General features: G+C 38.0%; 1 protein-coding gene across 1 annotated transcript in view; it reads right to left on the bottom strand.

Moving 5' to 3' along the window:
• Positions 1-521: 521 nt before the first annotated feature.
• LOC118705784 (transmembrane protease serine 11E) overlaps positions 522-25,884 on the bottom strand; it is a 39,901-nt gene continuing 14,538 nt past the window's right edge. The window contains exons 2-10 of the mRNA XM_036414884.2: positions 22,941-23,065; positions 18,612-18,733; positions 16,766-16,833; positions 13,876-14,039; positions 11,583-11,621; positions 9,363-9,540; positions 8,204-8,463; positions 7,475-7,617; positions 522-952 (exon numbers count right to left, since the gene is read on the bottom strand). Of these exons, the coding sequence (XP_036270777.1) occupies positions 791-952; positions 7,475-7,617; positions 8,204-8,463; positions 9,363-9,540; positions 11,583-11,621; positions 13,876-14,039; positions 16,766-16,833; positions 18,612-18,733; positions 22,941-23,065 (1,261 nt within the window). The 3' untranslated portion in view covers positions 522-790. The remainder of the gene's footprint in view (positions 953-7,474; positions 7,618-8,203; positions 8,464-9,362; positions 9,541-11,582; positions 11,622-13,875; positions 14,040-16,765; positions 16,834-18,611; positions 18,734-22,940; positions 23,066-25,884) is intronic.

The raw sequence follows: 25,884 nt of genomic DNA, 5'->3' as shown, positions 1-25,884 counted from the left end.
CCGTGAGCCTGGCTTCTGGCTGAGCAGCGCTCCCTCTGTGGAAGCACACTGACCACCAGTGGGCAGCTCCTGCATTGAGTGTCTACCCCCTGGTGGTCAGTGCACATCATAGCAAACGGTCATTCCATCTTTTGGTTGATTTACATATTAGCCTTTTATTATATAGGATATTAACACCCTCAGCAGTGTACTGTTAAATAAATATACATTTCCAGTTTTAAAAAAAAACAACACTGTAGAAATGAGAAAAAAGCTAAATCTTATTCCTCTCTGAATTTCCTTTAGTTTCCATTCATTGTCTATCATGAAGGGTTTGGTCTTCTGTCTCTGCTTGACCTTTCATAATGAAAATGTTCATTTGTCTTATTCTGTTCAGAAAAAAAAAATATTTTTTCTGTACGTAAAAATGTAGTTTTTTTCTTATATTTTCTTTTATTTATTTATTTTTTTTGTCCTGGACCTTGAAAGTGGAAATTTATTGATAAAACAGAAACTGGGGAAATGAGAGAAGTAATCACTTCAAATTGTATGTCTGCATGAGAAATTTTATGTAAACAAGGCATAAAGGACAGAAGACTTGTAGAAAATAAATGAATGCAAGTTGAGACAAATCCATCTGGAAGAGGCAGGATGCTCACATGTGGAGGAGAGCTAGAAGGAAATTATGCATCAAGCAGTTTCATTTTTTTTGGTCAGATTGAGGTGGCATTCAAAGCTTCTTCTGCAATTCCATATCTCTGAAAATGACCTACAAACAAAAATGCATTCCATTCTACTGAGCTTTTCTCTTTTAGATACCAGTTTGGGCAGCAATCCAGTCCCGGAAGGTAGTCACTCTAGTATAAACGCCAGGCTTATTGGGTTGCCCGCATTCATCTCCCCAGCTCACTATTCCAGCAAGGTACCAGATATCTCTGGCATCTGCACTAACCAGTGGTCCTCCAGAGTCACCCTAAAGGAGAAGAAAAAGATTAGTAGTTAATAATTCACTCATTACAGAGGAATTTGCTGTTTTTCTTCCAACTTGAGTTTAATGGAAGGGCAGGTTTTCAAAAGTCTTCAGTTTGTTCAAATGCACAAGTGATTCCCTCTAAATCATAATTTATATAAAGGAGGAGCTTAACCACCAGAATTTGCTGAGGCTCAGGGTTCCCACTGGAACTAAAGGTTCAATGTCTTTGGAGAACAGAATTCTTAACCTACTTGGTACATCTGACAAAGTAATTCTCCATACTGGTTGTCTCTTTATCAGTGTCACATAGCTCTCAAAAGAAGGGTGATTAGTCTATCATTGGTAATGAGCATGGACATTAGAGTCAAATACCTAGGCTTAAATCTCAAGTCTGGCCTTTCCAAGTTAGCTAAGACCTTTAATTTACTTATTTGAAATGCTCCTAATACTACCTACCTCTGATAATTATTTTGATGATTATATAAAAGAGTGTCTAATGTGCTTAGCATAGAGCCTAGCACAAAGCAGAACTTAGCAAATACATTTACAAAACCATAATTTCTAACTGTTTATACCTGTGAACTACAGAGGGCTGTTCTTTATAACCAGTCATTCCTCAGACTCCTGGGTTCTCTAATTATTGATCACTCATTAAGTGTTCAGCATTCTATAAGGCACTTAATTAATGTATTATTTTATTAACTCCTATAATTCTGGCAACAAAACATGAGGTTGGGTTTCATTTTGTCTGTTTTAGCAATAAGGTAACTGAAACCCATAGAAGGAAAGTAATTTGCCTGTTGTCACATGCTAGTGTGGCAAACGTGAATGTGAATCTAGAGTGATCTAACTCAGAAGCCCATGTTTTCCCTCTACATTATACAAACTTCCTCAAATTTTCCTTTGTCCATGTAAAACTATTAACTAATACTTATAATGGCTGAATTTTAAATAATGTGTTTGTAATTTTTTAATTTTTTATTTATTTTCTTTATTTTTTAAGGTATTACATATGTGTCCTTATCCCCCCATTGCCCCTCCCAACCTTCCCCCCACTCATGCCCTCACCCCCTGGTGACTGTATCCATTGGTCAGGCATATATGCATACACACAAGTCCTTTGGTTGATCTTTCCCCCTTACTCCTACCCTCCCCTACCTGTAATTTTTAAATATATTTTTATTGATTTCAGAGAAAGGAAGGAAGAGGGAGAGAGATAGAGATAGAAACATCAATGATGAGAGAGAATCATTGCTCGGCTGCTTCCTGCATGCCCCACAATGGGATGGGGCCTGCAACCCAGCCTTGTGCCCGGAGTGGGAATCAAAACATGACATTCTGGTTCATAGGTCAAAGCTCAACCACTGAGCCATACCAGCCAGGCAATATGTTGGTAATTTTTAAGTCAATTACCAATAGGTAGAGATATAAAAAGATGGAAACACATGTGCCTTGCCCTCAAGGGGCCTACAGTCTATTTATAGAAATATGATGTACCACATGATGCTATTTTGATCATTGACACCAAAGCCCATATGAAGGCAGAACTGATTAGCATGAAGAAATAGTAAATGCCAGAGACAACAAAGTTTAAATCTCTTTAAGAAACAGAAATGAAGAATTCTGTGAATGAATTAATCAAAGAAAATATATAACAGTGTATCCAACAGCATTACAAGAAAGAAAATAAGGTGCTGCTCAGAAAGTATCAAATAGAGAAAGATATTCCTGTTCTGCTAACACTAGTGTTGGAAGTGATGGTTTATATGTGCTTTATCTCATGCAGGGAAGCCAGAATCATGGGAGAAGAATTGTAATCTTCAGGTGAAAAGAGGCGAAAAGGAAAACACTATCAACTCAGGTATTCAGAGGCAGAAGCCTTTGAGGCTCTATTTTAACAAAATGCTTAAAAAATTCCTCTGCCTAGCACTCCACCTCCCAGCCTACACACAAACACACACACACACACACACACACACACACACACACACGAGCACACACTAGCTTGCTTAGTTCTTAGATCCTGGTAGGTTGGGCTTCCTCCTCTGCTTAGGGCTACACTCCCATGTGCATTGTCTCAGCCCCAGCAAACCAGGTATTTCCACTCATTCTTTCTGTGCATTTTTAACATCCCCTAAGTCAGCCACTAGCTGACCTCCATTCAAGGCTACAAAGTTTCAATTATAGAAGGTAAACAAATCCAAACAGAAACACCTGCTGCCACCAAGCGAGCAGGAGGCTCTGCTCTGCTCCAGGCTACAAAGTTTCAATTGTAGAAGGAAAATGAATTCCAGATACCAGGGCCTCTGCTTGGGTCGCTGGGGGGCATGGCCGGCCTGCAAACCACCACAGGCCCCTCTCTCAGGCTGCCCCATGCCCCCAAGAGAACCCCCTGATCCAGGACACCCTTCTGGGCAACCCAGCTGGCCCCCACCTGTGCACTAATATCCTATCTAATAAAAGAGTAATTGACCATCACTCCCATACATAATATGGCTGCCCCCATGTGGTCAAAGATCCTGCCCTCATGTGGACACAAGATGGCCGGCAGGGGAGGACAGTTGGGAGGGACTAGGCCTGCAAGGGAGGGCAGTTGAAGGTGATCAGGCAAGTAGGGAAGGACATTTGGGAGGCACCAGGCCTGCAAGGGAGGGCAGTTGAAGGTGATCAACCCTGCAGGAGAGGGCAATTATGGGTGATCAGGCCAGCAGAGGAGGGAAGTTGGGGCCAAATGGGCTGGCAGGAAAGTAGTTAGACATCAATCAGGCTGGCATAGGAGTGGTTAGGGGGTGATCACACTGGCAGGCAGAAGCAGTTAGGGGCAATAAGGAAGACAGGTGGGCAAGCAGTTGGGAGCCAGCAGTCCTGAATTGTGAGAGGGATGTCCAACTGCTGGTGGGATCGGGCCTAAACGAACAGTCAGACATCCCTCGAGGGGTCCCAGATTGGAGAGGTTGTAGGCTGGGCTGAGGGACACTCCCCCCGCTGCCCCCATGCGCGAATTTCATGCACTGGGCCTCTAGTAATATCTATAAAATGACTGTAGATCTGATTTGTATGTCTATCAAAAAGTCAAATAAAATACAGTCAAATCAACTAAGTCTCATTATTCAGGATGGTTATGTTCTATGAAGTTGATGCGTAAACTGAATTAGTGAATCATTATTGCTCCTAGGGGAAAATCAGGGTTAGGCTTCCATGAGCCTTTGTTCAGATTTTTGTCAATTAATCAATAAATAACCATATTTTTTGTGTGTTTCTGTTTAAAGTTACCTTATTTAACATATATCATTGATTCAGTAACATTGAACCCACAGCCAACAGCACTATCTCATGCCTGAATGAGGTTGATCTAACATACTTACTTTCTTCATAAGGCACATCACAGCCTTCTTGTACTTTACTTCAGAACTATATATTAGGAACTATTTATAATAGCAAAATCGCCAACGAAAAGCACACAAAAAAATGTGGAAAATGTGGCACTAAATAGGCCACAAAAAAACAAAAAAAACACATAAATTTATTCTGTTAAAGCTAAACAAGAAGGCAGCATCCCCTTTTTCAATCTGAAGTGGGAGCAAGCTCCCTGGATGACTACACATTTTTTCCAATTTGTGCATGTTCATGAATGATCGTGAATTTGCCTTGAGTATTGACTTTGGGTTTTCAAACAAATTTTAGCAAGTAGATGAATTCACATGCACAGAATCTGCAAATGATGAGGATCAAGTGTAAATTCCAGTGAATCTTATTACGTTGGTTTTATTTGAGTAGATTTATTTACAGAATCAATTTTGAATTTTTTTGTAGAATGTTGTATTGGAACCAGTCTGCATTCTTTTATGAACAAACAGAGACTCAGAGCAGAAAAAAAGAAACAATGAAATGAGTATAATCTTCAGTATTTGACAGAAGTGTGGAAAAGGGATGAATTGTCTGAAAGAGTTTAATGTGACAACTGAGCAATACTGAAGTGACTGACCCAGAGATAAATGTTGGGAAAGGGCTATAGTGAAATCAACTGTAGACATTAAGGGAAGAGAAGCCAATGAAGCGGGGGAGGAGGGAGAAACAGGTGCAGTATGTATGTGAGAGAGAGAAAAAAAATGGAAAGTTGAAAAAAATCTTTAAAAATAATTATATCTAGTCTGTGAATCCAGACTGGAAAGCATACAGAATAGCATGGAAATTTCAAAGACCAAAATAAGTCTGAGAGAGCACATTAAATGTAAGATCTATCAAATCCCAAAATAAAAATTATAGGGGTGTATGAGGACATACTCAAGGAATTACTTATTGATCCACTCCAAAATCTTATCAAGCAAATGTGCATGAAGACATATTCATGGTTGTCACATCTGGCAAAGGTTCAAAGTCGATAGTGATAGCCTATGTACTGAAAAGCAAAATCAGAGTTCAAAAAGATGTCTATGCTATGGACCAAGTTGGAAATATATTGTACTTATTCCTTTTCTACACTGTAAATACATCTAAGAAATAAACAGAAAACCATGGACACTAGAAATAAAACAAATATTTAAGAATTCTGAGTCCTGGTTATAATATGGCTCAGTCCGTTGGAGCACCGTCCGGTGTCAAGGGAGGATGAGTGGAGAATGAGGCAGCACCTCCCGCCCCCCTGCAGTGTCATGTCAGAGGAGGCCTGTTAAAGTAGAAGATTTAAATAAGACCCAGAATCTCATAACAATACTCAAAATGTCAAGGATACATTTAAAAAGTATTATCATACCAAGAACCAAGAAAGTCTCCAATGACAGAAAGCAACCAACAGATACTGACACTGAGATGACATAGATTTGGAATTATCTGACAAAGATTTTAAAGCAGCCATTGCAAAAAATGTCTTTATGGGAAATTAGGACCATGCTTGAAACAAGTAAAAAAAAAAAAGGTTCCACAAAGAAACATATAAAAAACAATCAAATGGAAATTTTAGAATTGAAAAATACAATGATCAAAATTAAAAATTTAAAAACTCAATACAGATGACAAAATAAAAAAATCAGTGAATTTGAAGACAGAATGATAGGAATTACCTAACCTGGACAATAGAGAGAGTGAAAAAGAAAAAATGAACAACGGAAGCTCAGAGACCTCTGATACTGTAATGTTTCTGCCATTGGAGTCCCTGATGGAGAGAAGAAGAAGAGGGAGGGGCAAAAAAGTATTCAAATAATTAATGGCTGGATGTTTTCCAAATTTCTCAAAGGTCAGAAATCTGCATCTTAAAAGGCTGAGCAAACCCCAAATAAGCTAACCAAAGAAATCCATTTCAAGGCACATAATTAAACTTCTGAAAACTAAAGACAAAGAGAAAATTTTAACAGAGCAATAGAGAAATGACAACCTCATCTATAAGGAAAAAATAATTCTAATAATAGCATATTCCTCATTAGGAATCAAGGAGGCCATGATTTAAGTGCTTAGGGAAAAATTATCAATCCCAAATTCTATATCTGGCAAAATTATGCTTCAGAAATTAATAGGAAATAAGTATTTTGCCAGGCAAAAAAATCTAAGAAAATTTGTCACCAGCAGAACTACACTAAAAAAATGGAAAAAGGAAGTTTCTGAGGCAGAAAACAAATGATAAAAAAGAATCTTAGAAAACCTGGAAGAAAGAAAGAATGAAACTATGGGTAAATACACTTTTCTTGAGTTTTCTATGTTTTGTGCTTGAAGCAGAAATATTGTATGATGTGGTTCCCTATACATATAGAGGAAATATTTAATATATATGTTTATTAATATTTACTATTATAAACAGAGAAGAGTAAAGAGATTTGAAAGGAGATAAGTTTTCTATTGTATATTCCATACAAACTAGTAAAATCTGAGCACCAGTAGACTGTGATAAGTTATGTGTGTATAATTTAGAGGAACCACAAAGTGTATTGTCCATAAAGATATAATCTAGTCAAAAACACTAAAAGGAATTTTTAAAAAGTCACTTTGTAATTTTATTTAGATGGCACTCTCAAACTTACTCTAAAAAGTATTGATATGGAAAACAAGATTGGTGATCGACATATATTAGTGATGAGAAAGTGATGAGGGAGGAAAGTGGATCTTATAGGAGATCTTTAATGTGACAACTGAATAATACTGAAGTGACTGACCCAGAGATAAATGTTGGGAAAGGACTATAGTGAAATCAACTGTATACATTAAGGTATTGTCCATAAAGATATAATCTAATCAAAATTATTTGAAATAGTTCTCACCTGCAGTGGTGGTTACACAAATCTATACATGTGATGAAATGCCATAGAACTAAAAGTACACACTGTACCAATATCAATTTCCTAGCTCTTATGTTGTACTATAGTTATGTGAGATGTAACCACTAGGGACATTGGGTTGAGGTGTACATAAGAGCTCTCTATACTCTCTCTGCAACTTTCTGTAAACCTGTAATATTTTTTCAAAATATAAGGTGAACAAAAAGTTATGCAGCATAACATTTTTAGCCAAAAAGTTATAGGCCAAACCACTTACCTGGCATGCATCTCTTTTTCCTTCCAAGGAGCCAGCACATAACATTCTAGGAGTTATAGTATTATTGTAAGCTTCAGGTTTATTGCAGGTTTTAGTGTCTATGAGATTCACCTTCACTTGCCGTAGATGATTTTGACTGCTACCTAAAGCAAAAAAAATAGTCTTTGTATTTATTGATACACATGTATTTTATAGATCTGAAGAAAGCCCTTCATAATTACTGGACAAGATGATAATATAGAATCTTAGGTTATGTATTTTTTCAGATATAGTCATATTTGGGGAGATAATATTTTTCTAAGAACTTTAAATAAAAAGTTAGGTGCCCAGGAAAAAAACCTCAAGTGGTGTGAGTAATTTCTATTCCACTATTAAGAGGTAATTTTAGTAGGAGGGCATGGTGGTTTTATGATTCTTTGATCTTCACAATTGAATATATTAATGACCCCTCATCTTTTATGTCCTTAATTTCCTAGCAAAAAGTTCAGACATGTTTATTCTTTCAGATACCTTCCCAAGCACCATCACTGTGGTAGTAGCGATGCAATTGATAGTTATCTAAGGTTTGAAGGAATTCATGTATCTTCTAGATTTATAAGCAGAGCCTGACCTGGCCCAGGTCCAACCCACTAATATATTTTGACATAAAGACAATGCATTCTTTAAATGCCTTAGAATACTACTAGCAAATTAGATTACTATGATTTGAGTTTCTCTTCAGATTCTCACCATCATTTTGTAGTGCTCCAAATCCGGTCACATACATCTCAACACCTGGGTGGAACTCATAGGATGCATCAGGGAGACAAACTCTGTGCACTGCGTTTGTGTAGGGAATAGGGCTGGAAAGCTCTGCAACTGAAATATCATAGTCGTGTGCTGGATATTTGTATTTTTCATGCACAATTATCCTCCGGATGCCTTTTTTCATTTTAGAAGGAGATAGTGTTACTCCAAAGGAGGCAGTCCATCCGGTAGGGTCCTTAAACCTGGGAAAGCAGATAGGAAGAATAAATTCTACTTTACTATGCTACCAATATAATGGTTTCCATGAAACAATTTGATCTGTCCATATGAGGTGTTTTTTAAATTATAGTTTCTATGTATAGAAATAATCTGAGAATCTGGCTCATGGGTTAGATCAGGGAGAAACACCACAATGGCATGTATCTTGCCATTTTGCATACTGAGTTACCACTCCAGACTTTAGGCCTTTTGACATTTCTGGCATCAGTGACTTCGAGGCATATATGGAATGCGTATCCTGCAGAGGATAAGAGAACTAAATGCATTCTATATGCACCGTGTCACCTACCCCCACAAACATACATATTTCTCTGAAAACCAAAAAGGCTCCACAGTAATTTAACAAAGCATTATAATCCTGTATACTTTAGGTATTTTACGACAGGTTAAAAAGTTTTTATTCCTTGGAATATAACTAGCCAACCTATTCAGTTATATCATTTGTTACTACCAGATTTCTTCACATTTAATTCTTATCATGGGAAATTTCCCCACTGGGGTCAACCCTACAACCCATCAACCCTCCACATCTATTAGATATGAAGCAGAGAGACATAGCTCTTCTTGTTGATATCAAGCTCAAAGTCCAAAGATAACTTAAAATTCCTGCTTCCTCTGATAAATTATTGTACATTTTTCAATGGATCATTTACTGAGATGCTTTTTGATGCCATTTCCATTCCCAGGCTATAAAAATCTTTTACTAAGGTTTAAGAGTTCTCCATTCTCTTTGTGATGTGTTTGTTATTTAATACATACTATTAAACTCATCTCTCTTAAACTTCTTAGGTATTTTCTTCTTGCCAAGCCCCAACACACTCTGCTTACCTACCCCCAATCACTTACGAGGTTCAAGACTTACATTCTAAAGCAGTGAGCAGCACTCACAAGCCATGAGCCATTAATTAAAGTAGCTCCGCAGCGGTGGATCCCATCCAGTTGCAGGCTAGCTTGCCATGGCCATTCACCCTCTTCCACCTGTGACCCACCAACAATCCTGACACTCTGTTTTGTACTTTTATTCTTCCGAGTCCCACAACCTGCCCAAGAGAGATGATGCATTAGTTAGCAGTTGTTTTTAAGTTTCAAACTGTGTTATTTTGCTCCAAGTTTTTCATACTTTGGACTCCAGTAGTATCAAACATTTTCTCTTGTTTTTACCTTCCCGTAAACTGTTGTCTTTCGTTTTTTTAACTCCTATTTGTGTTGTAAAATTTAAACTAGTCATTATTTCCTCTAGGATGTTGTCTCTAATAATTCCCCATCCTCAAACTGGATTAGTTATGACTTTCTTTAATACCTCCATTTAAAAAAATGATACTCTATATATTGTGTGTATACGTCTCTCCCTGTCACACACACACACACAGACACACACACACACACACACACACACACACACATACACTAGAGGCTCAGTGCATGAAATTTGTACAGTGGAGGAAGGGTGGCACAGGCCAAGCTGGGGAGAATTTATTCTCCCACAGTGTGGGAGCAATCCATCACCACAAAGAGGTAGGCCCCCACCCACCCATCCAAGGCTCCTTGATGGATTGCCCCAAAGAGGTAAGCAGGAACTGTGGGACCCACAGCCCGCCACTTACACAGCCCCACCCACCCATGCATACCCGCTGCTCATGCAGCCTCCTGGTGATCGCTCATTATAGCCTGAGGGCATCATGACCACATAGGCTCTTATTAATAGGGTGTTTATTACAGGGTTTCTCAACCTTGGAAGTATTGACATTTGAGATAAATAGTTCTTAGTTGTGGGAGGCTATCTTTTATATAATAGGATGTTTAAAAGTACCCCTGACCTATACATATTAGATATCAGTAGCACACACACACACACACACACACACACACACACACAGACACACACATTTGTGATAACCAAAAATTCCACCATGGGGCATGATTCTTTGGAGGTCAAAATTGCTCTTGTTTGTTAATAATTATGTTTGCCATAATTATTGTTAATAATTCTGTGTTCATGCACTAGTCCCTGTACATATAGTCCCATTAGAGTATGAGCTTCTTTAGGTAGGGATATTATTTCATCCTTTATATCCCTATTGCCTACCACAACACTAGCACATAGTAGGTTCCTAGTAAATATTGGTGACAAAAATGTATTTTATTTAGGTAATGAGATTATCCTTTGGTCTCATGCCTAGTTAAATTTATGTACCAACCAATATTCTGAGCTGGTGAGTAGCATAATTACTTCCATCTTTTAAGATAAATATATTCTGTACTAATTCTGTAACTATCTAATGTATTGATACTTTCTAAATCCTGGTACAATACTCTGCTATGAGGGAAGGAAATTCTAGGGCTGAGTTAGTATTTTTAAAATAAGGGTAAAAAATGTTATCTAGGCCTTAGTAATGTCATCAATATATACTCCAGCCCTGTGATTTCCACAATATAGGATTAATCAAGAAGATTTTATTTGCCCTAGCCAGTTTGGCTCAGAGGATAGAGCATCGGCCTGCAGACTGAAGGGTCCGGGTTTGATTCTGGTCAAGGGCACATGCCCAAGCTGCAGGCTTGATCCCTTGTAGGGGCTTTCTGGAGGCAGCGATGAATGATTCTCTCTCATCCTTGATGTTTCTATCTCTCTTTCCCTTTCTTTTCCTCTCTGAAATCAATAAAAATATATTTTAAATAAAGAAGAATATTTAATCTTGTGTAGAATAACAAGTTTCTTCCTCTAGCTGAAAAATAACATTCAGATTACTTTTCTATAATCTTCAAAAAACTTTTGTGAAAGTATATTATAGTTATCTTCAATTAAAACATTAAGAAGTATTTTTGCCTGTTATTTAACAACTGCGTGATTTACTTCCAATACACATATGCCATGAATACCCATACATACACTCCAAAATTCCCCCAATTGTATTGTTCTTTAGTAATAAAATGTGCCTCAAAGGTAAGCTAAAGCACCATGAGCTGTACACAGAACATTCAAACTTTATTCTGACCCTTAACACCAAACAAAGTAAGCCTAAAGAATCTAGTGTTAACATTTTTCATTCAAGTCATGTAATTTTAATAAATATATTAAACTTACAATTGTTTAGAAAGTTGTCCGTTTCTGTGTTGTTGATTTCTGAAATACACAGAAATGGTGAACAAGGTCAGCTCATCAGAATTGCATAATGCCACTGAATACTTCAAATACTAAAGGCTGGTTTAATTCTATTTTAAGATAATATATCTCTAGGTTGTAAAGAAAGCAACATAGTTATTTTATCATAGACACTAGAGGCCCAGTGCATGAAATGTGTACATGGTTGGGGGAGGAGTTCCTTCAGCCCAGTCTACACTCTCTCCAATCAAAGACCCCCAGGGGATATCCGACTGCCGGTTTGCAGGGATTGGGCCTACACTGGCAGTCAGACATCACTCTTGCAATCCGGGACAGCTGTCTCTTAACCACTCACCTACCTGGCTGCCTGATTGCCCCTAACCAATGTGCATGCCTGCCTGATAGCCCCTAACCCTTCTGTTTGCCTGTCTGATCACCTCTAACCCCTCTGCCACCCTGATCACCCCTAACTGCCCTCCCCTGCTGACCTGCTTGCCCCTAACCACCTCTGCCTCAGCCCTGCCACCATGGCTTTGTCTGGAAGGACGTCCAGAAGCACATCCAGAAGACTTCTGGTCTATCCGGTCTAATTAGAATATTATCCTTTTATTATTGTAATATAGATAGTATGTTCATTGCCTTGAGGAAAAGAGAGATCTGAACAGTGTTTCTTAAACTTTAGTAAGAATAAGAGTAACAAAGGGATCACCTTCATAATATAAATACATTTCTCTTTCCAGTAATTCTGATCAAGTGATTTTGTGTTGAAGCCCAGGAACATGAGTTTTATACCAGGAAATAAGATGCAAGTGGATCATAATCCCTTTGAGGGAAATAATGGTCTGAACCACAGTTTTGGTTGACCAAGTGCAATGGTATTGTTTTCATTGACCACTATTTCAGATTATTCTACTAAAGTCATAGGCATAGTCCCATTTGTACAACAACCACGTGGTGTTAGTTCTCACTCCCATTTAAAACCAGTATTATCTCTTTATAAGTGTTCCTTCTCCCCAAGTTTTAGCAAAAACGATTTGCCTTCACTTTGGCATTTGACTCTAACCCATGGCTCCTTAGCTCATTGACTTCTCACCATTAGGCTGAGGGCAGTGATAGTCCCCAGAGACCAGGTTTTCTGTTTGAACCAAATAGTGCTTAAAAGGAAGGCAATGCCATTCTAGTAGACATGAGCAACCAATGTACTCAAGCATATTCTTTCTTGCTGTCATTATTCTTGGTATTAATCAAGTTTCTGATTGAAATAATGGCATAGGATCTTTTGGTCCACCCTTGCTCAAGCTAAAGGTAGAAAAAGTTCTTAAAATGTGCTTGTGTTAACCAGGGAAATAAAAAAACTCATGCTAGCCTTGTGTAATGTTTTCATTGACCCGGTGAAAACTGAAATATATGTTTGTATGAGCTATGAAATACAGTTGTATAATTTTTGTGATTCCATGTAGAAATTAAATACTCTTCTATTTTCATTTAAAATTGACATTTCACAGAATGGAGGTGAACAGTAAAACTCATGATAGTAATTTTAATTTTTTTCCTTTGAATAACATTAAGAAATAAAAATACCATGGCAAAGCAAGTGACATCATGAAAAAAAAAATGACTTATATTTTATTACCTTTAACAGCCCTTTTTAAATTGCTTTTTGAAGAGTGCAACTTTCTCTTCTCCACTGGGCCCCACGAATTATGGAGTAGCCCTGACTAGCAAAGCCTCCTTTGTAAGCAAGTAAGGTAGCTGACCATCAGGTTAAGCCTCTAGTGACGTCTACCAGCTTTTTATATACTTTGTACTTGTCCCTATGGTCTCATTTCTTATACTGCCAATTCCCATATTGTACTACTAGCCACCTGTGCCTAGTGAGCTCTTGAAATGTGGCTTGTCTAAATTGAAATGTACTGTGTATATAAAATATACACTACGTTTTAAAGCCTTAGTTCTTTATACTCATAAATCATTTGTACATTGACTGTTGAAATAATACCATTTTAGATATATTAGGTTAAATATACAAATATTTAAATGAATTTCACAATTACTTAATGACAAACTTGCATGCAAGCCATAACTTTTGGGTAGTATAAATAATTAAAATATTTTATCAGAACCAATTTGGTCCCAAAGAAATTTTCTACTAGTGGCAAAACTCTATAATTAAAGGACATTCAAAATAATTTTTAAAAATCATTGCCCAAGACCAAACTTAACATGGAGATATTTTATGTAAGAAAATTAAACAAAGTAAGAAAAATAAACTTACTTTTTATTTCAACTGATTCAGGATCTAATTTAGGGGGCCCTACAGCATCATGCAGTTTTTCATGTAGAACATGATGAATGATTTTATTTATGTTTTCAGGATCCTCAGTAGAGCGAAATATAAAAATCAGCAGCATGTGAGCCAACACTCCATTTTCCTCTTTACTGTGGACCAAAAAGAAAAGAAAATGTGGTTTTAAAAAATATTGTTTAGAATAAAATTTACAGTAATATCACATACTAGAGACCCAGTGCTCAAAATTTGTTCACTAGTTGGGTCCCTAGTGGTTGCCAGCTGCCAACTGCCGGCCAGTTACTCAGTCCCTTTCCCTTGCCACCTGCCACTGCCCCCTGGTTGAACTCCTGGACAATTCCCAACTGAGGGAACAATTTGCATTCTACATTTTTATTATATAGAACTAGAGGCTTGGTGCATGAAAATTCATGATCAGGGGTGCTGGGGGGGTGGGGTGTCCCTCAGCCTAGCCTGCTCCCTCTCACAGTCCAAGAACTCTCATGGGATGTCTTACTGATGGCTTAGGCCTGCTCCCTGTGGGAATCAGGCCTCAGCTTCAGTCTGGCCTCCTTCTGCAGGAGATGACTGGGCTGATCAAGGGAAGGTGCCACCCCCATCACCCCACTGCAGCTGCCACAACATGGATTCCAGTACCTTCACTATGAAAAAATGAAAACTTTCTTGAGGCATTTTCAAGATGTCTCTTTCATAGGATATGACCTTTCTTTCTTCCTTCCTTTCTTCCTTCCTTTCTTCCTTCCTTTCTTCCTTCCTCCCTTTCTTTCTTTCTTTCTTTCTTTCTTTCTTGCTTGCTTGCTTTCTTTTTTGCTTTCTTTCTTTCTTTCTGCCAGGAAGCAGCCTGTAACCTAGGTACATGCCCTTGACCAGAATTGAAACTATACCCTGCAGTCTACAGGCTGAGGCTCTATCCACTGAGCAAAACCAGCTAGGGCAGGATATGACATTTCTTAGCCCCTCCAGCAGTGGACCCTTGTTTTTTCCTCCAGGAATGAGGTGGAAAAACCCTAGATTACCTTCTTGAATTCTTATTACCCAAGTTATCAAGAACACTGTGAGTGGCATAACAGAAGCTTAGCCAATGAGTGATCAGAAAAAAGTATTTTCTCTGCAGCTCATGCACAGAGGCAGGACTGCCAGCGTACCACGGCTAGCAGCCCTCCTCTCTCCGGGCCTGTACCACACATGCAGTCCCCTCCTGCCCACCTGTGTGTGCAGCCTTCTCCTGAGCTGTGTGATGTTATGGCATCCCAGACAATTTAATATTACATACACACATATATATATATATATATATATATATATATATATATATATTAGATGATAGATAGATACAATAGATAGATAGATGATAGATAGATAGATAGATAGATAGATAGATAGATAGATTTATCATTCTTTTGATAAAGATGGCCGCCCCATGTGGTCAAAGATAGCCACCACAAGATAGCCAGCAGGGAAGGGTAATTGGGGGTGAGCAGACCTGCAGGAGTGGGCAGTCAGGGGTACCAGGCCTGCAGGGGAGGGTATTTGGGGATGACCAAGCCAGCAGGGGCGGGCAGTCAGGGGTGACCAGGTCTGTAGCAGATGGCAGTGGGGGGCTGGGCCTGCAGGGGAGGGCAGCTGGGGAAGACTGGGCTGGCAGGGGAGCAGTTAGGCATCAATCAGGCTAGCAGGGGAATGGTTAGGGGGTGATCAGGCTGACAGGCAGGCAAGTGACTGGGAGCCAGCAGTCCAGATTGTGAGAGGTGTAGGCTGGGCTAAGGGACATCTTCCCCCAGTGCACAAATTTCATGCACTAGGCCTCTAGTAAAATATAGTGTTTACTGAATATGAAATTGACTCTGTCTCTAGCTTTCAAGCTTAATTCCCAGTAACTTAAAACCAAAAATTTTTCCTAAGCAAACTTCTGGCTCTCCTAAATTGACTTACAAATTAATTACATCAACAGCTTTGGCTTTAAATAGTATTCAGAAGTAATTCAGATCTCCTAAATCTTAAAAATCTTAGAAGCTTGACCAAACTATGTTGACTTCAAGTGATTATGTTTGCAAGGTAGAGTATTAATTAACCTTTGTTATCTGAATGAGTTACTGACTTGGATTTAGCCTTGACTATTCTCTCATTCTGTCAGCTGCTCCACCTCATCCTTTTTACATATGACCAGTTCCCACAAAATCTTACTCTTACGTAAACTGTAAACAGAAATATAAATTAGAATCTTATTTTTTGAGGCCAGTTTTTTTTATAAGTTTTATTATATAATCTCTCGATGCAGTATTTCTACTTTTAGAAACTTAATCTCAAATACCCTCTTGTGTGTACAAGGATATAAGTATACATATGTTCATCATAACCTTTTTTTTTTAATCCAAAAATATGTAACAACCCAAGTGTCCTTCAAAAGGGCATTAGCTAAGTTGACCCTGACACATACTTGTAGTGAAATACTATAAAGCCAACTAAAACATGAAATAAATGTACATTTAGTCATTGAAAATATGTGCAAAATAGATGGCTAAGAAGATGAGTTCTTTCTGGAAGTGGGATTAATGGAGAGGGAGCCCTAAGGTTCTATTTATGTAATACTCTGTTGATGGACTTCATATCTTTTTGTATTGCTTCTGTAATCTGAAGAAGCAAGCAGAGCTTTAAAGAGATTATTATGTATCTCATTGCCTTTCAGCAACCCTGCATATCAATTATTTCTTCTTTAGTCTCTTATAATATTCTTATACTGCCTGGCTTGTGAAATTGAATTACATCATATTATCACACTTTAAACAGCATTTACAAATCGATTACATCAACAGCGTTAGCTTTAAATTGTATTCAGAAGTAATTTAGATTTACATACCTGAATCTGATAATGTGAGTCGTGACGAATTCTCCCCTCAATGAAGATTTATAAAATGCATTTTTCACCTGTTCCAAAAAATATTCAAATTATGCCAGCAACAATTCCCTGAAACTCTGCAAACTAATTTAAAGTTTACATTTTTTTTTCAATTAAAAACAGAACAAACCACAATGACCAACATATCATGTGCCAAACTTGATGACTCATTTCAGTGTTCTACTCAGTGATTTTCACTGAGCTCTGCCTTGTAACTTATAGGAGCTGGGGGATTATAATAGAAGAGGGGCCTGAAGTGACATCATTTGTACTACACTAAAAACGAGATAAAAGATAATTAACAGACTGTTTTTGAAAAGTAACAGTAAACATCCTAATATATAGACAAAAGTATACATGGGAAATGAATTAATTCTGCCAACAAGTAATTGGGTTAGAAATACAAGTGCTTGAGTGTCACATGGTTTCCAAACCTAGTGAAAAACTTATCCTATATAATAAAAGGTTAATATGCAAATTGACTGAACGGCAGAATGACCAGTTGCTATGATGCAGACTGATCACAAGGGGGCAGACACTCAATGCAGGTGTTGGCCCCTAGTGGTCAGTGTGCTCCCATAGGCTGGTGAGCCTCTCCCACCTCTGCAACATTGCTAAGGACCTCTTGGGGAATGTCCACCAAGGAATCTCAGACTGCAAGAGGGCACAGGCCTGGCTGAGAGACACCCCCCCCCCCCAGTATACAATGCTATGCACTGGGCCTCTAGTATATATGACACACACACATATATATATATATATATATATATATATATATATATGTATATATATACACATATATATATATACACACATATATTTACATATATTTACATGTATATATGTATATATGCATATATATTGCTTTAAAGAAGAGCTTATTCAGATATGTTCCGGACTTGGTGTTTACAATACAAATACAACCAAGATTTGATCTCCTCCTCCAGGTGTACAAATATTCAGGCTTCTAGTCTACCGGCAGTTTCCAGGAGACTCACTGCCATTCTGTTTTTACTCAGGGCATTGGAACTGAAAGATGATTTGGAAATGATCTAGTCTTAATGCCCTAATAGGCACATAAAAAATTTGTCCAGAATGATAAGTGATGCTCCAAAGAACACATTACTAGCTAGTACATGGTACTGAAAATAGATGTCCCAGCTCCTAGCTTAGGGGGCTTTCTATCACATCATACCACTAATTACCTCACAAAATATCAGGAAACATCTAAATTATTCTCTAGGTAATCTGACAGTAAGAAGTCATCACGTAGGCCCTTGGTCTTTTAGCCAATATTACTTATTTTTCTACTTTTTTAAATATTTAATTCATTCTTCAGGATGCCTTCATGATAGAATGATACCCATGGATTTCTTATGCAGTTATTACCAAAAACTGGTCCAAGATTAGATTTTTAAAATATTATGCAAGTATGTGTTTCAATAGTTTTAATCTGGTGGTCTTTTGCTCAGGGTTTCTTCGTTAAGAAGTCTAGGATACATCAACTCTCACATTCCCATAATTACTAGATTTTGCTGATTAAGCATGTAGTCCTAGCTAAGGAAGGGTGAGTAGGAGAAACATAAAGAAATGGCTAAGGTGATTTGGTTCAGCTCAGCATATCATACTCTCTGAAGTCATGAATTGTTATTTTGTTTTATATCCCTTAGGGAGGGGGCTCTTCTTATTTTGCAAAGATATTCAAGATCAGTGGAATATATGTTTTAGAACAAAGGTACTAAAAATTATGGTTAAAAAAAAAAAAAAAAAGTGATGGCCCTGGAAATGGAGGGAGGGAAATGCTTACCATTGATTCAATTCTCTGGCTCATTTCTGTGAAATTTTTAGAAGCCTCTCTTTCAAAATCATCATATAGTTTGTCAGTTGTAAATGACAATGTAGTATAATAATTGTAGGCCTTCCTTTGATCTACAAGAAAAGAGATAAAAACCCATCATAATTTTTATCTGATGTGTATAAAGCATTATCATTTTCCATGCAGTGGTTGCTGGAAAGGCTGAGACTGGAAAGAATGTTTGTACTCATGTCATCATCTCCCTCATCCTGCCCTGAGCTTCATGATTAGCTCAGAAGGAAAGACAACAACATTAATCATCATGAGATTTAGAGTGTAAAAGCCATAAGAAATGCTTGGTGTTCCTATGGTTAATTAGTCATGTGTTTTCCATTCCTAGAGATGCAACAGGAGGTAGCAAGTCACGCCATCTGAGCACACACAACAGGGGTGGATTCAGAAGCTTCTCAAGAGTAAATGCATTTTTTTTTATTCCAAAAGTAGCTTTCTTCCATTGTTCTGGCCATAAGGACTTACACAAGGACTCTAGTGTAAGAATATTTATTTTGACTAAGGAGAAAGATGAGCATAGGGTTTAAAGTGCTAGGAGTTCAGTATATATATAGTTTAAGAAGCCACCTGGCATATACTTTCAGGGGACTACTTAGTTTCACCTGGCTCCCTTCTCAATCTATTTATTTTCTCCTGACAGCCACAGGGGTTGGAGCTTGTCTACTTCCTTAGCCATTGTCTCCATTTTCTGCATCTAGTTTAAGCAGCCATGATTGGGGCCTGCTGAAGATTCATTCAGCAAAGCTTTCCATCTACCACACTATACACAAAGCAGGACAAAGCCCTCAGAAAATTCCTTAAACTAATATTAATGCCAACTACCTTTTCTGTGAGGGATTCTGTGCTGAGCATTGGAAATACAATAGTGATCAAGACTATTGTGTGTAGTTATCACAGGAAAATGGAGCATGTTTCACCCAATCACAAGCTCTCTGCTCTTCTCTGTTGCTTCTTATTTGTTCTCTTTGCACTTAAATCCCAAAGAAAATAAAACTAACATTGGACACCTGGGTCCCAGACATACTCACATATCTCATTTAATTTATAACAACCCTCAGGGGAAAGCAGTATTATCTACATTTATCAGACACGGAATATAAATAAATGTAAATAAATTGCCTAACCCCAACATGAATAGCCAGAAAACAAAACAAACAAACAAAAAACAGAACTTGGCTTCAACCCAAGGTCCAACTCTCAAAGCACAAATTTTCTTTACATATTGCTTTTGGGGGGGGGGGGGGAAGCAAACAAATGAACCCTCTCACTATTATATGCAACTTATGCAAAAATAACTCCTGGTAAATTTCAAAAGAACGTCATGGCCACCAATCAGACTCTGACATGAAGGAGAGGGAAGTCAGGCTGGAGAGACTGAAAGGTCAAGGTCTGCTGAGCATTAGCCACCGAAGTGAGGTACTGGAGAGTTTTTACCTTCCTCCCTGCTTCCTCACCTCCCTTTCCTGAACGGCCAGTGCAAGCTGAAATGCAGGTAGAGCCCTGGCAATATACACAACTTTAAGTAAGGTTTTTAATCTATTGAAATATTCACTGATAGTTTCCCTTCAGTCTAAATTTATTGAAATATTCATTGATAGTTTCCCTTCAGTCTAAATTTGGGCCCAAGACTCTGCATTTCTTCTAGCAAGCTCATCCGCCAAGCACTAGGCTGATGCTGCTGGCACCCAACCACGTGTTGAATAGTAAAATTTTAAAGAAGAAAAGAACAGACTCCTATATCCTTAGACCTGTTTGGGTGTTGTTTATTTAATCAATAGATTGAATCATTTAAAATTGTCATTCATGTAGGTCAAAAATGATCAAATATCAGCAATTTCATATACTTCAGCCAAATAAAAAACCTATCTGTAGTCAATCTTTTATTTTGCTCAAATGACGTAAACATATCACTAAGTGTCAAAACATATTCCCAGTTGTCAAAATTATATGTGTAGTTGTTGAAGAATATTGTTGGGAATGTTAACAGGAAACTAAGAAAAATATGGAGGAACATAAGTTTTCTAACAGGTTTGTGTTTCTATAACCTACAATGATGTTACTCATAATAGACTCACCTTCTGTCACTCAAATCACAGAGGGGACAAGAATGCAGCTTCAAAGGCCCGGGGACACACACTGCACACACCTATCTACGCTGTCCTGGGCTCTGTGCCAAAACAATGTTTCTTCAGATCTGATCACTCCATCTCTGTCTGTTTCTGTGATAGATTTGTTTGGTTTAGCAGGGTTATCTAGGTGTACCATCGCCAACTGCACATGTGCTATATCAACTCACAGAGGACAGGTCGCAATTATGACAGTAACACACATCACAACAATCGTTTATTCAGGTGTGCTGTGTGGGCAATAAAGACTGTGTTCCACATTACTCAATTGTTCCTCCAAACAATAGAATCCAGGAACAGGTTACTGGAAAAATCTTGCCAGGTTTTCACTGTATGCATATGAATAAGATTTTAAGCCTCTATAAACACTTTGCTTGGGAAGAAGTCTCAGGTATGAAGACCCCTAGTATTAGGAATTCCTTTCATACAAGCCAAAATATGCCCCTAGAAAAATGTCATAGGTCTGACTCACTTATTGTTTTTCATTCCATATTTAATAGACATTAATTAAGTTTCTAATATGTGTAAGAATCCTCTTAATTTCTGGAAAAACAAAAATGAATAAAACATAGTCCTAGGCATCCATGGAGAAGCATGATGATGCTTACAACATCATGGGACTCAATCTATACTAATAAAAGGGTAATATGCTCATTAGACTGGGTCTACTGGACATCTCCCAGTCATCCTACCTTTCTTCTGGTGGCAGGGTTGAGTCAGAGGCGTTTAGGGGCAAGCAGGCTGTCAGGGGAGCAAGCAGTAAGGGACAAGATCAGGCCAGTAGGAAGGAACAAGCAATTAGGGGCGAGATCAAGCCAGCAGGGGAGGACAGTTGGGGCAATCAGACCAACAGGGGAGGGCAGTTAGGCGGTGATCAGGCAGCAGACAGAGGCAATTAGAGGTGATCAGGCAAGCAGGCAGGTGAGCAGTTAAGACCTAGCAGTCCCAGATTGTGAGAGGGATGTCCCAGATTGGAAAGTGTGCAGGCTCGGCTAAGGGACCCCCCCTTCCTGTGCATGAATTTTGTGCACCGGGCTTCTAGTATATTCATAACAGAATTACAGGATTGTAAAGTTATTTTAGCTACTTTAAAAAAAAACATGCTTCAGAAAAATTTTTAAAATGCAGATATTTCAAATTCAAAGGCCTGCAAGTAAGCAAATTCTACTAAAAATTATCTTTACATTACTTTTTTTTTCTTTAAACTGCTCATTAATTATCCATCTTGCTTGGATAATTAAGACTGGACTGTGTCTGCTAGCAGAAGATCACCAAATTACAGACCACCATTTCTCTTTACAAAAAAGGAACTTCTGCAAATTCCCAATTAAATTAGAATCAAGTTATTAGCCTCTTTCGTTACAGGGTCTTGAACATCAAAGCATTATCTAGTCAGTAAGGGAGATATTAAACCAATAGGTCACAGTAAAGTCAACTAATTAAAACCTGAAGCAAAGTAGAAAGAAACTTCAGAAGGGTTGTCATGCCCTCAAAAAACAGTTCTGGAGTGCCCTGGGGATCTTTCCAATAGCACAGCAGTGTTCATGTTTCATCTAGCAGTGAGGTTCCCAATTACCGCAGAGTTAATCTCCTTGTAATTAGCCTTCTCAGCAGATCCTGTCCTCTTTCTCACTTACAATACATCCCAAGATGAGATTTAAAATAACAGAAATAAGCATTTATTCAATAATATATCACTCTGAGCATTTTTCTAATTTACCAGCACAGAATAGAGTCTACTAATTCTTTATAATCCCTGAGTATGTGATGAATTTGGGGGCTGTCAGGATTTCAATGAGATAGTTATTTTAAATCAAGGTGATTGCCTTATAACCTCAAACAACTCAAGCCATTGGACTCTAGCTATCCTATGATCTTCCCCTAATTAGGACTTGATTATTAATGAATATAAAAACTAGCATGCTATTCCCATTAGGAAGCACTGCTTCATTGAAGATAGAAGAAAGAGTCTCTTCAGCTTGTGAGGATTAAACATGAAACAAGGCAGGTAAAGAGTTCTTCGTACCAGCTATGCAAATGAATTGTAGTAATGAATGAATAAGCCTGGGGCTAGCCAAAACGGGAATGTACAGGAAGAAATATTTGGGGTAAATCACATGTTGCCAGGGCCACCCATACTTACTGTATCTCACATAATGAACAATGAGTCCAATGCACACTGCCAGAACAATCAGGGATAAAAAGGTGATGAGGCCAATAACCCAGGGCTTCACACATGCTCTCTTCGTGGCCCTGGCCACAGAAGACCTGAGAAAGCAAGCAAATGGGTGAATTATAGCACAGTGTACCCTGTACCCACTTCTTGGGTAAAACAGATATTTCTGGGGAATTCAGGACACTCAAACAGATGATAGGATACTGTTTTGTTTAGAACACACCATGGGTCCCAGGCTGCTAAGCCCAGTCTGGCTCTGGATGCCTGACTTTTGGCAAGTAATTTGTCTTCTCTGTGCCTCAGTTTTCTTGTCCATCAAGCAAAGATGATAATGATAAACCTATCTCATAGAATTGTGGTAGGGATTAAATAAATTACTGTATGTAAAATACCTACAACAGTGCCTAACATGTAGAAAGTGCAATGTAAATGTTAGCCATGATTTATTGTGCTGTCTGTGTGCAGCACACTGAGTTAGCACTGTAGGAGCTATGGAAATGTTTAAAGCCTGTTTCTACCCCTCTAGAACCTTCAACTGCCCAAGAAATGTGTTGCAGCTTTAATCATACCAGGCTCCAGATAGTTTCTAACTCAATTTCTTTCTGTTTTTCTGATCGATATCCTAACAACTTTTCAGGATACACATAAAAGATAACCAGAAGTTCGTTCTAAAAAAGCTAAATGTTGGAGCTAATAGTTATCTCTAAATGTCAGTGATGCTGCAGGGAATCCCTTGTTCATGAGACTCCCTCAGCCTCTCCCATTTGTTCTGCCTTCAGAACGGTGTTACTGAAAAATGTCTGTCAACCTTCTTTGTGTTTGACTAGTAAAGTTGCTGTTTCCTTGTGTAACAATAGATACTAAGCAAACTCAAAAACAAGAGAAAATGAAATAATATGTCAATTGGTTAAAGAGTTTGAATCTGATGTTATTTTAAACTTCTTGAGGTATTTGTCATGCTGGTAGAATCAATGGCATGTATTCATACCTCCAGAGCACTGTCTGGTACATGAAGACTAGGGATACATATAGTGTTGTTTTGGAGGGGGACCAAGGACTGAATCAAAATAAAGAGAATTCCAAGTCCAGCTTTTTCCTTACCAGCTTGGACAAATCACTTGAGCATAGTTTCTCTGACAATAGGGACAGAAGAATACCCATACTTTTAGAAGCATGAGGTTGACTGCGGAACCCAGAATGAAATCATGAATTTGAAAAGTTTTTGGAAACTGCAAAGCATTTTTCAATATCTATAATAATAAAAGCATAATATGCTAATTAGACCAAACAACCTTCCAGACATCCTTCTGGACAAATCCTGGGCTGTGAGGGCCAAGCCATTGCACAAATTTCATGCATCGGGCACGAAAGTGTAAAGGTTATTCTTAACTCAAGCACTGTATAAAAGCAGGTGATAAGGCAAAAAAAAAAAAAAAAAAAAATATATATATATATATATATATATATATATATATATATAAATATATATACCAGCTTGCATAAACCAAGGGGACTCTATTTCCACATGATAGATGGCTAAGAAGTGATATCATTTTGATCCCTGCCACACTATCGTCACAGCTTGTCTCTACTACCTCCATATCCTATTCTGTGTGAACATTGTTGCAGAAGTCAATAATGTCACCATTTCTACATGACTCTGCCTCTGCTAAAGGCCTGGGGTGTGGTGCAAGGCCCCTGGGACTCTACTTGGTCCTGTGACTTTCCCATGAGACTGTAGTCAAGGAAACTTCATCTTCCTCTACCCTATCTCTTCCATCACTAGTCCCTTGAGTGAGATTCCAAACACCTGCTTCTAGAATGGCAATTATTGAAATATAAAAAGACTTCTCCACAGGAGGTTATTTTTATGTGCAAATGTGCCTAAGAAGCCTGGAAACTGACTACTGTTTCTGCATCTGTGAATGCTTGCTATTCGCCTGTTGCAGAAGAAAGAAGATGCATATAGCAGACGTAAGAAAAATGTGGGGGATGGGAGGAGGGGGCAGCCATGGGAGGGAAAGGCTTCTCTGCTAATAGCAAAACATGCTAGATAAAGATGAATTTATAATAGAAGGAAACATGATAAAGCTATAAAAGTGCATGGTCCCTATATAGAACTGTGAAATATGACAGAAGTTCTATTCTACGATAACTTTTTATGAAGACAGAAAAGTAAAACAAAGCAGTCATTAAACTGATGCGGAAGTGCTATATGTATTCACATACAAAAGGTCAATGATATATTTTAATGAAAAAAATGTTGCAGGAGAATATGCATTCTGTGTCTAGTTTCTGTAAGTAAAACCATATATGTTTGTGCATTGCAAAATATATAGAAAGAGACAAAAATTATAAACAGTAAGAAGTGGAATAACAGAAATAAGAAACCTTTAATATGCTTTTTTGTGTCGTGGTGGATTTTTTTCTAACAAGAAATATCATAGCTTTTGGATTAAATAAAAGAGAGAGGGGGTTGAATTTCAAAAGATAATGAGAATGATTATGTGCCTTTTCATGAAATTTCTGTCACTATTGTGCTCAAAGTTACCTGGGTGTTCACCTTTCCTGACCCCCACCTTTTACAGCTATTTCAGTGATGGTCTTTGGTGCCTTTGAATGTGATAAGAAAGGTAGCATGGGACAAAGAAAAAAGAGAAACCAGCAAAAACACTTTGAATAAACGAGAGTGTAGTGCTGAGCACCACCACCAATTTATTTATTGTACATTCTTGTACCAGCAGATTCAATTCTCTCTTATTTCCTCCACATGAAAAACAGGAATAATAATCCCGAACCCCTAAATTATGTAAAGATGAAAAAATGATAAAATATTGTATTACTTTGAGCTCCCAAGTAGAAAATTATTGTACAAATACCAACGACTGTTATTATTATCATTATTTTAATT

This window comes from Pipistrellus kuhlii, unplaced genomic scaffold, assembly GCF_014108245.1.
Source record: "Pipistrellus kuhlii isolate mPipKuh1 unplaced genomic scaffold, mPipKuh1.p scaffold_m20_p_1, whole genome shotgun sequence".
NCBI classification, from domain to species: Eukaryota; Metazoa; Chordata; class Mammalia; order Chiroptera; family Vespertilionidae; genus Pipistrellus; species Pipistrellus kuhlii.
This window is presented reverse-complemented; position numbering and strand designations above follow the sequence as displayed.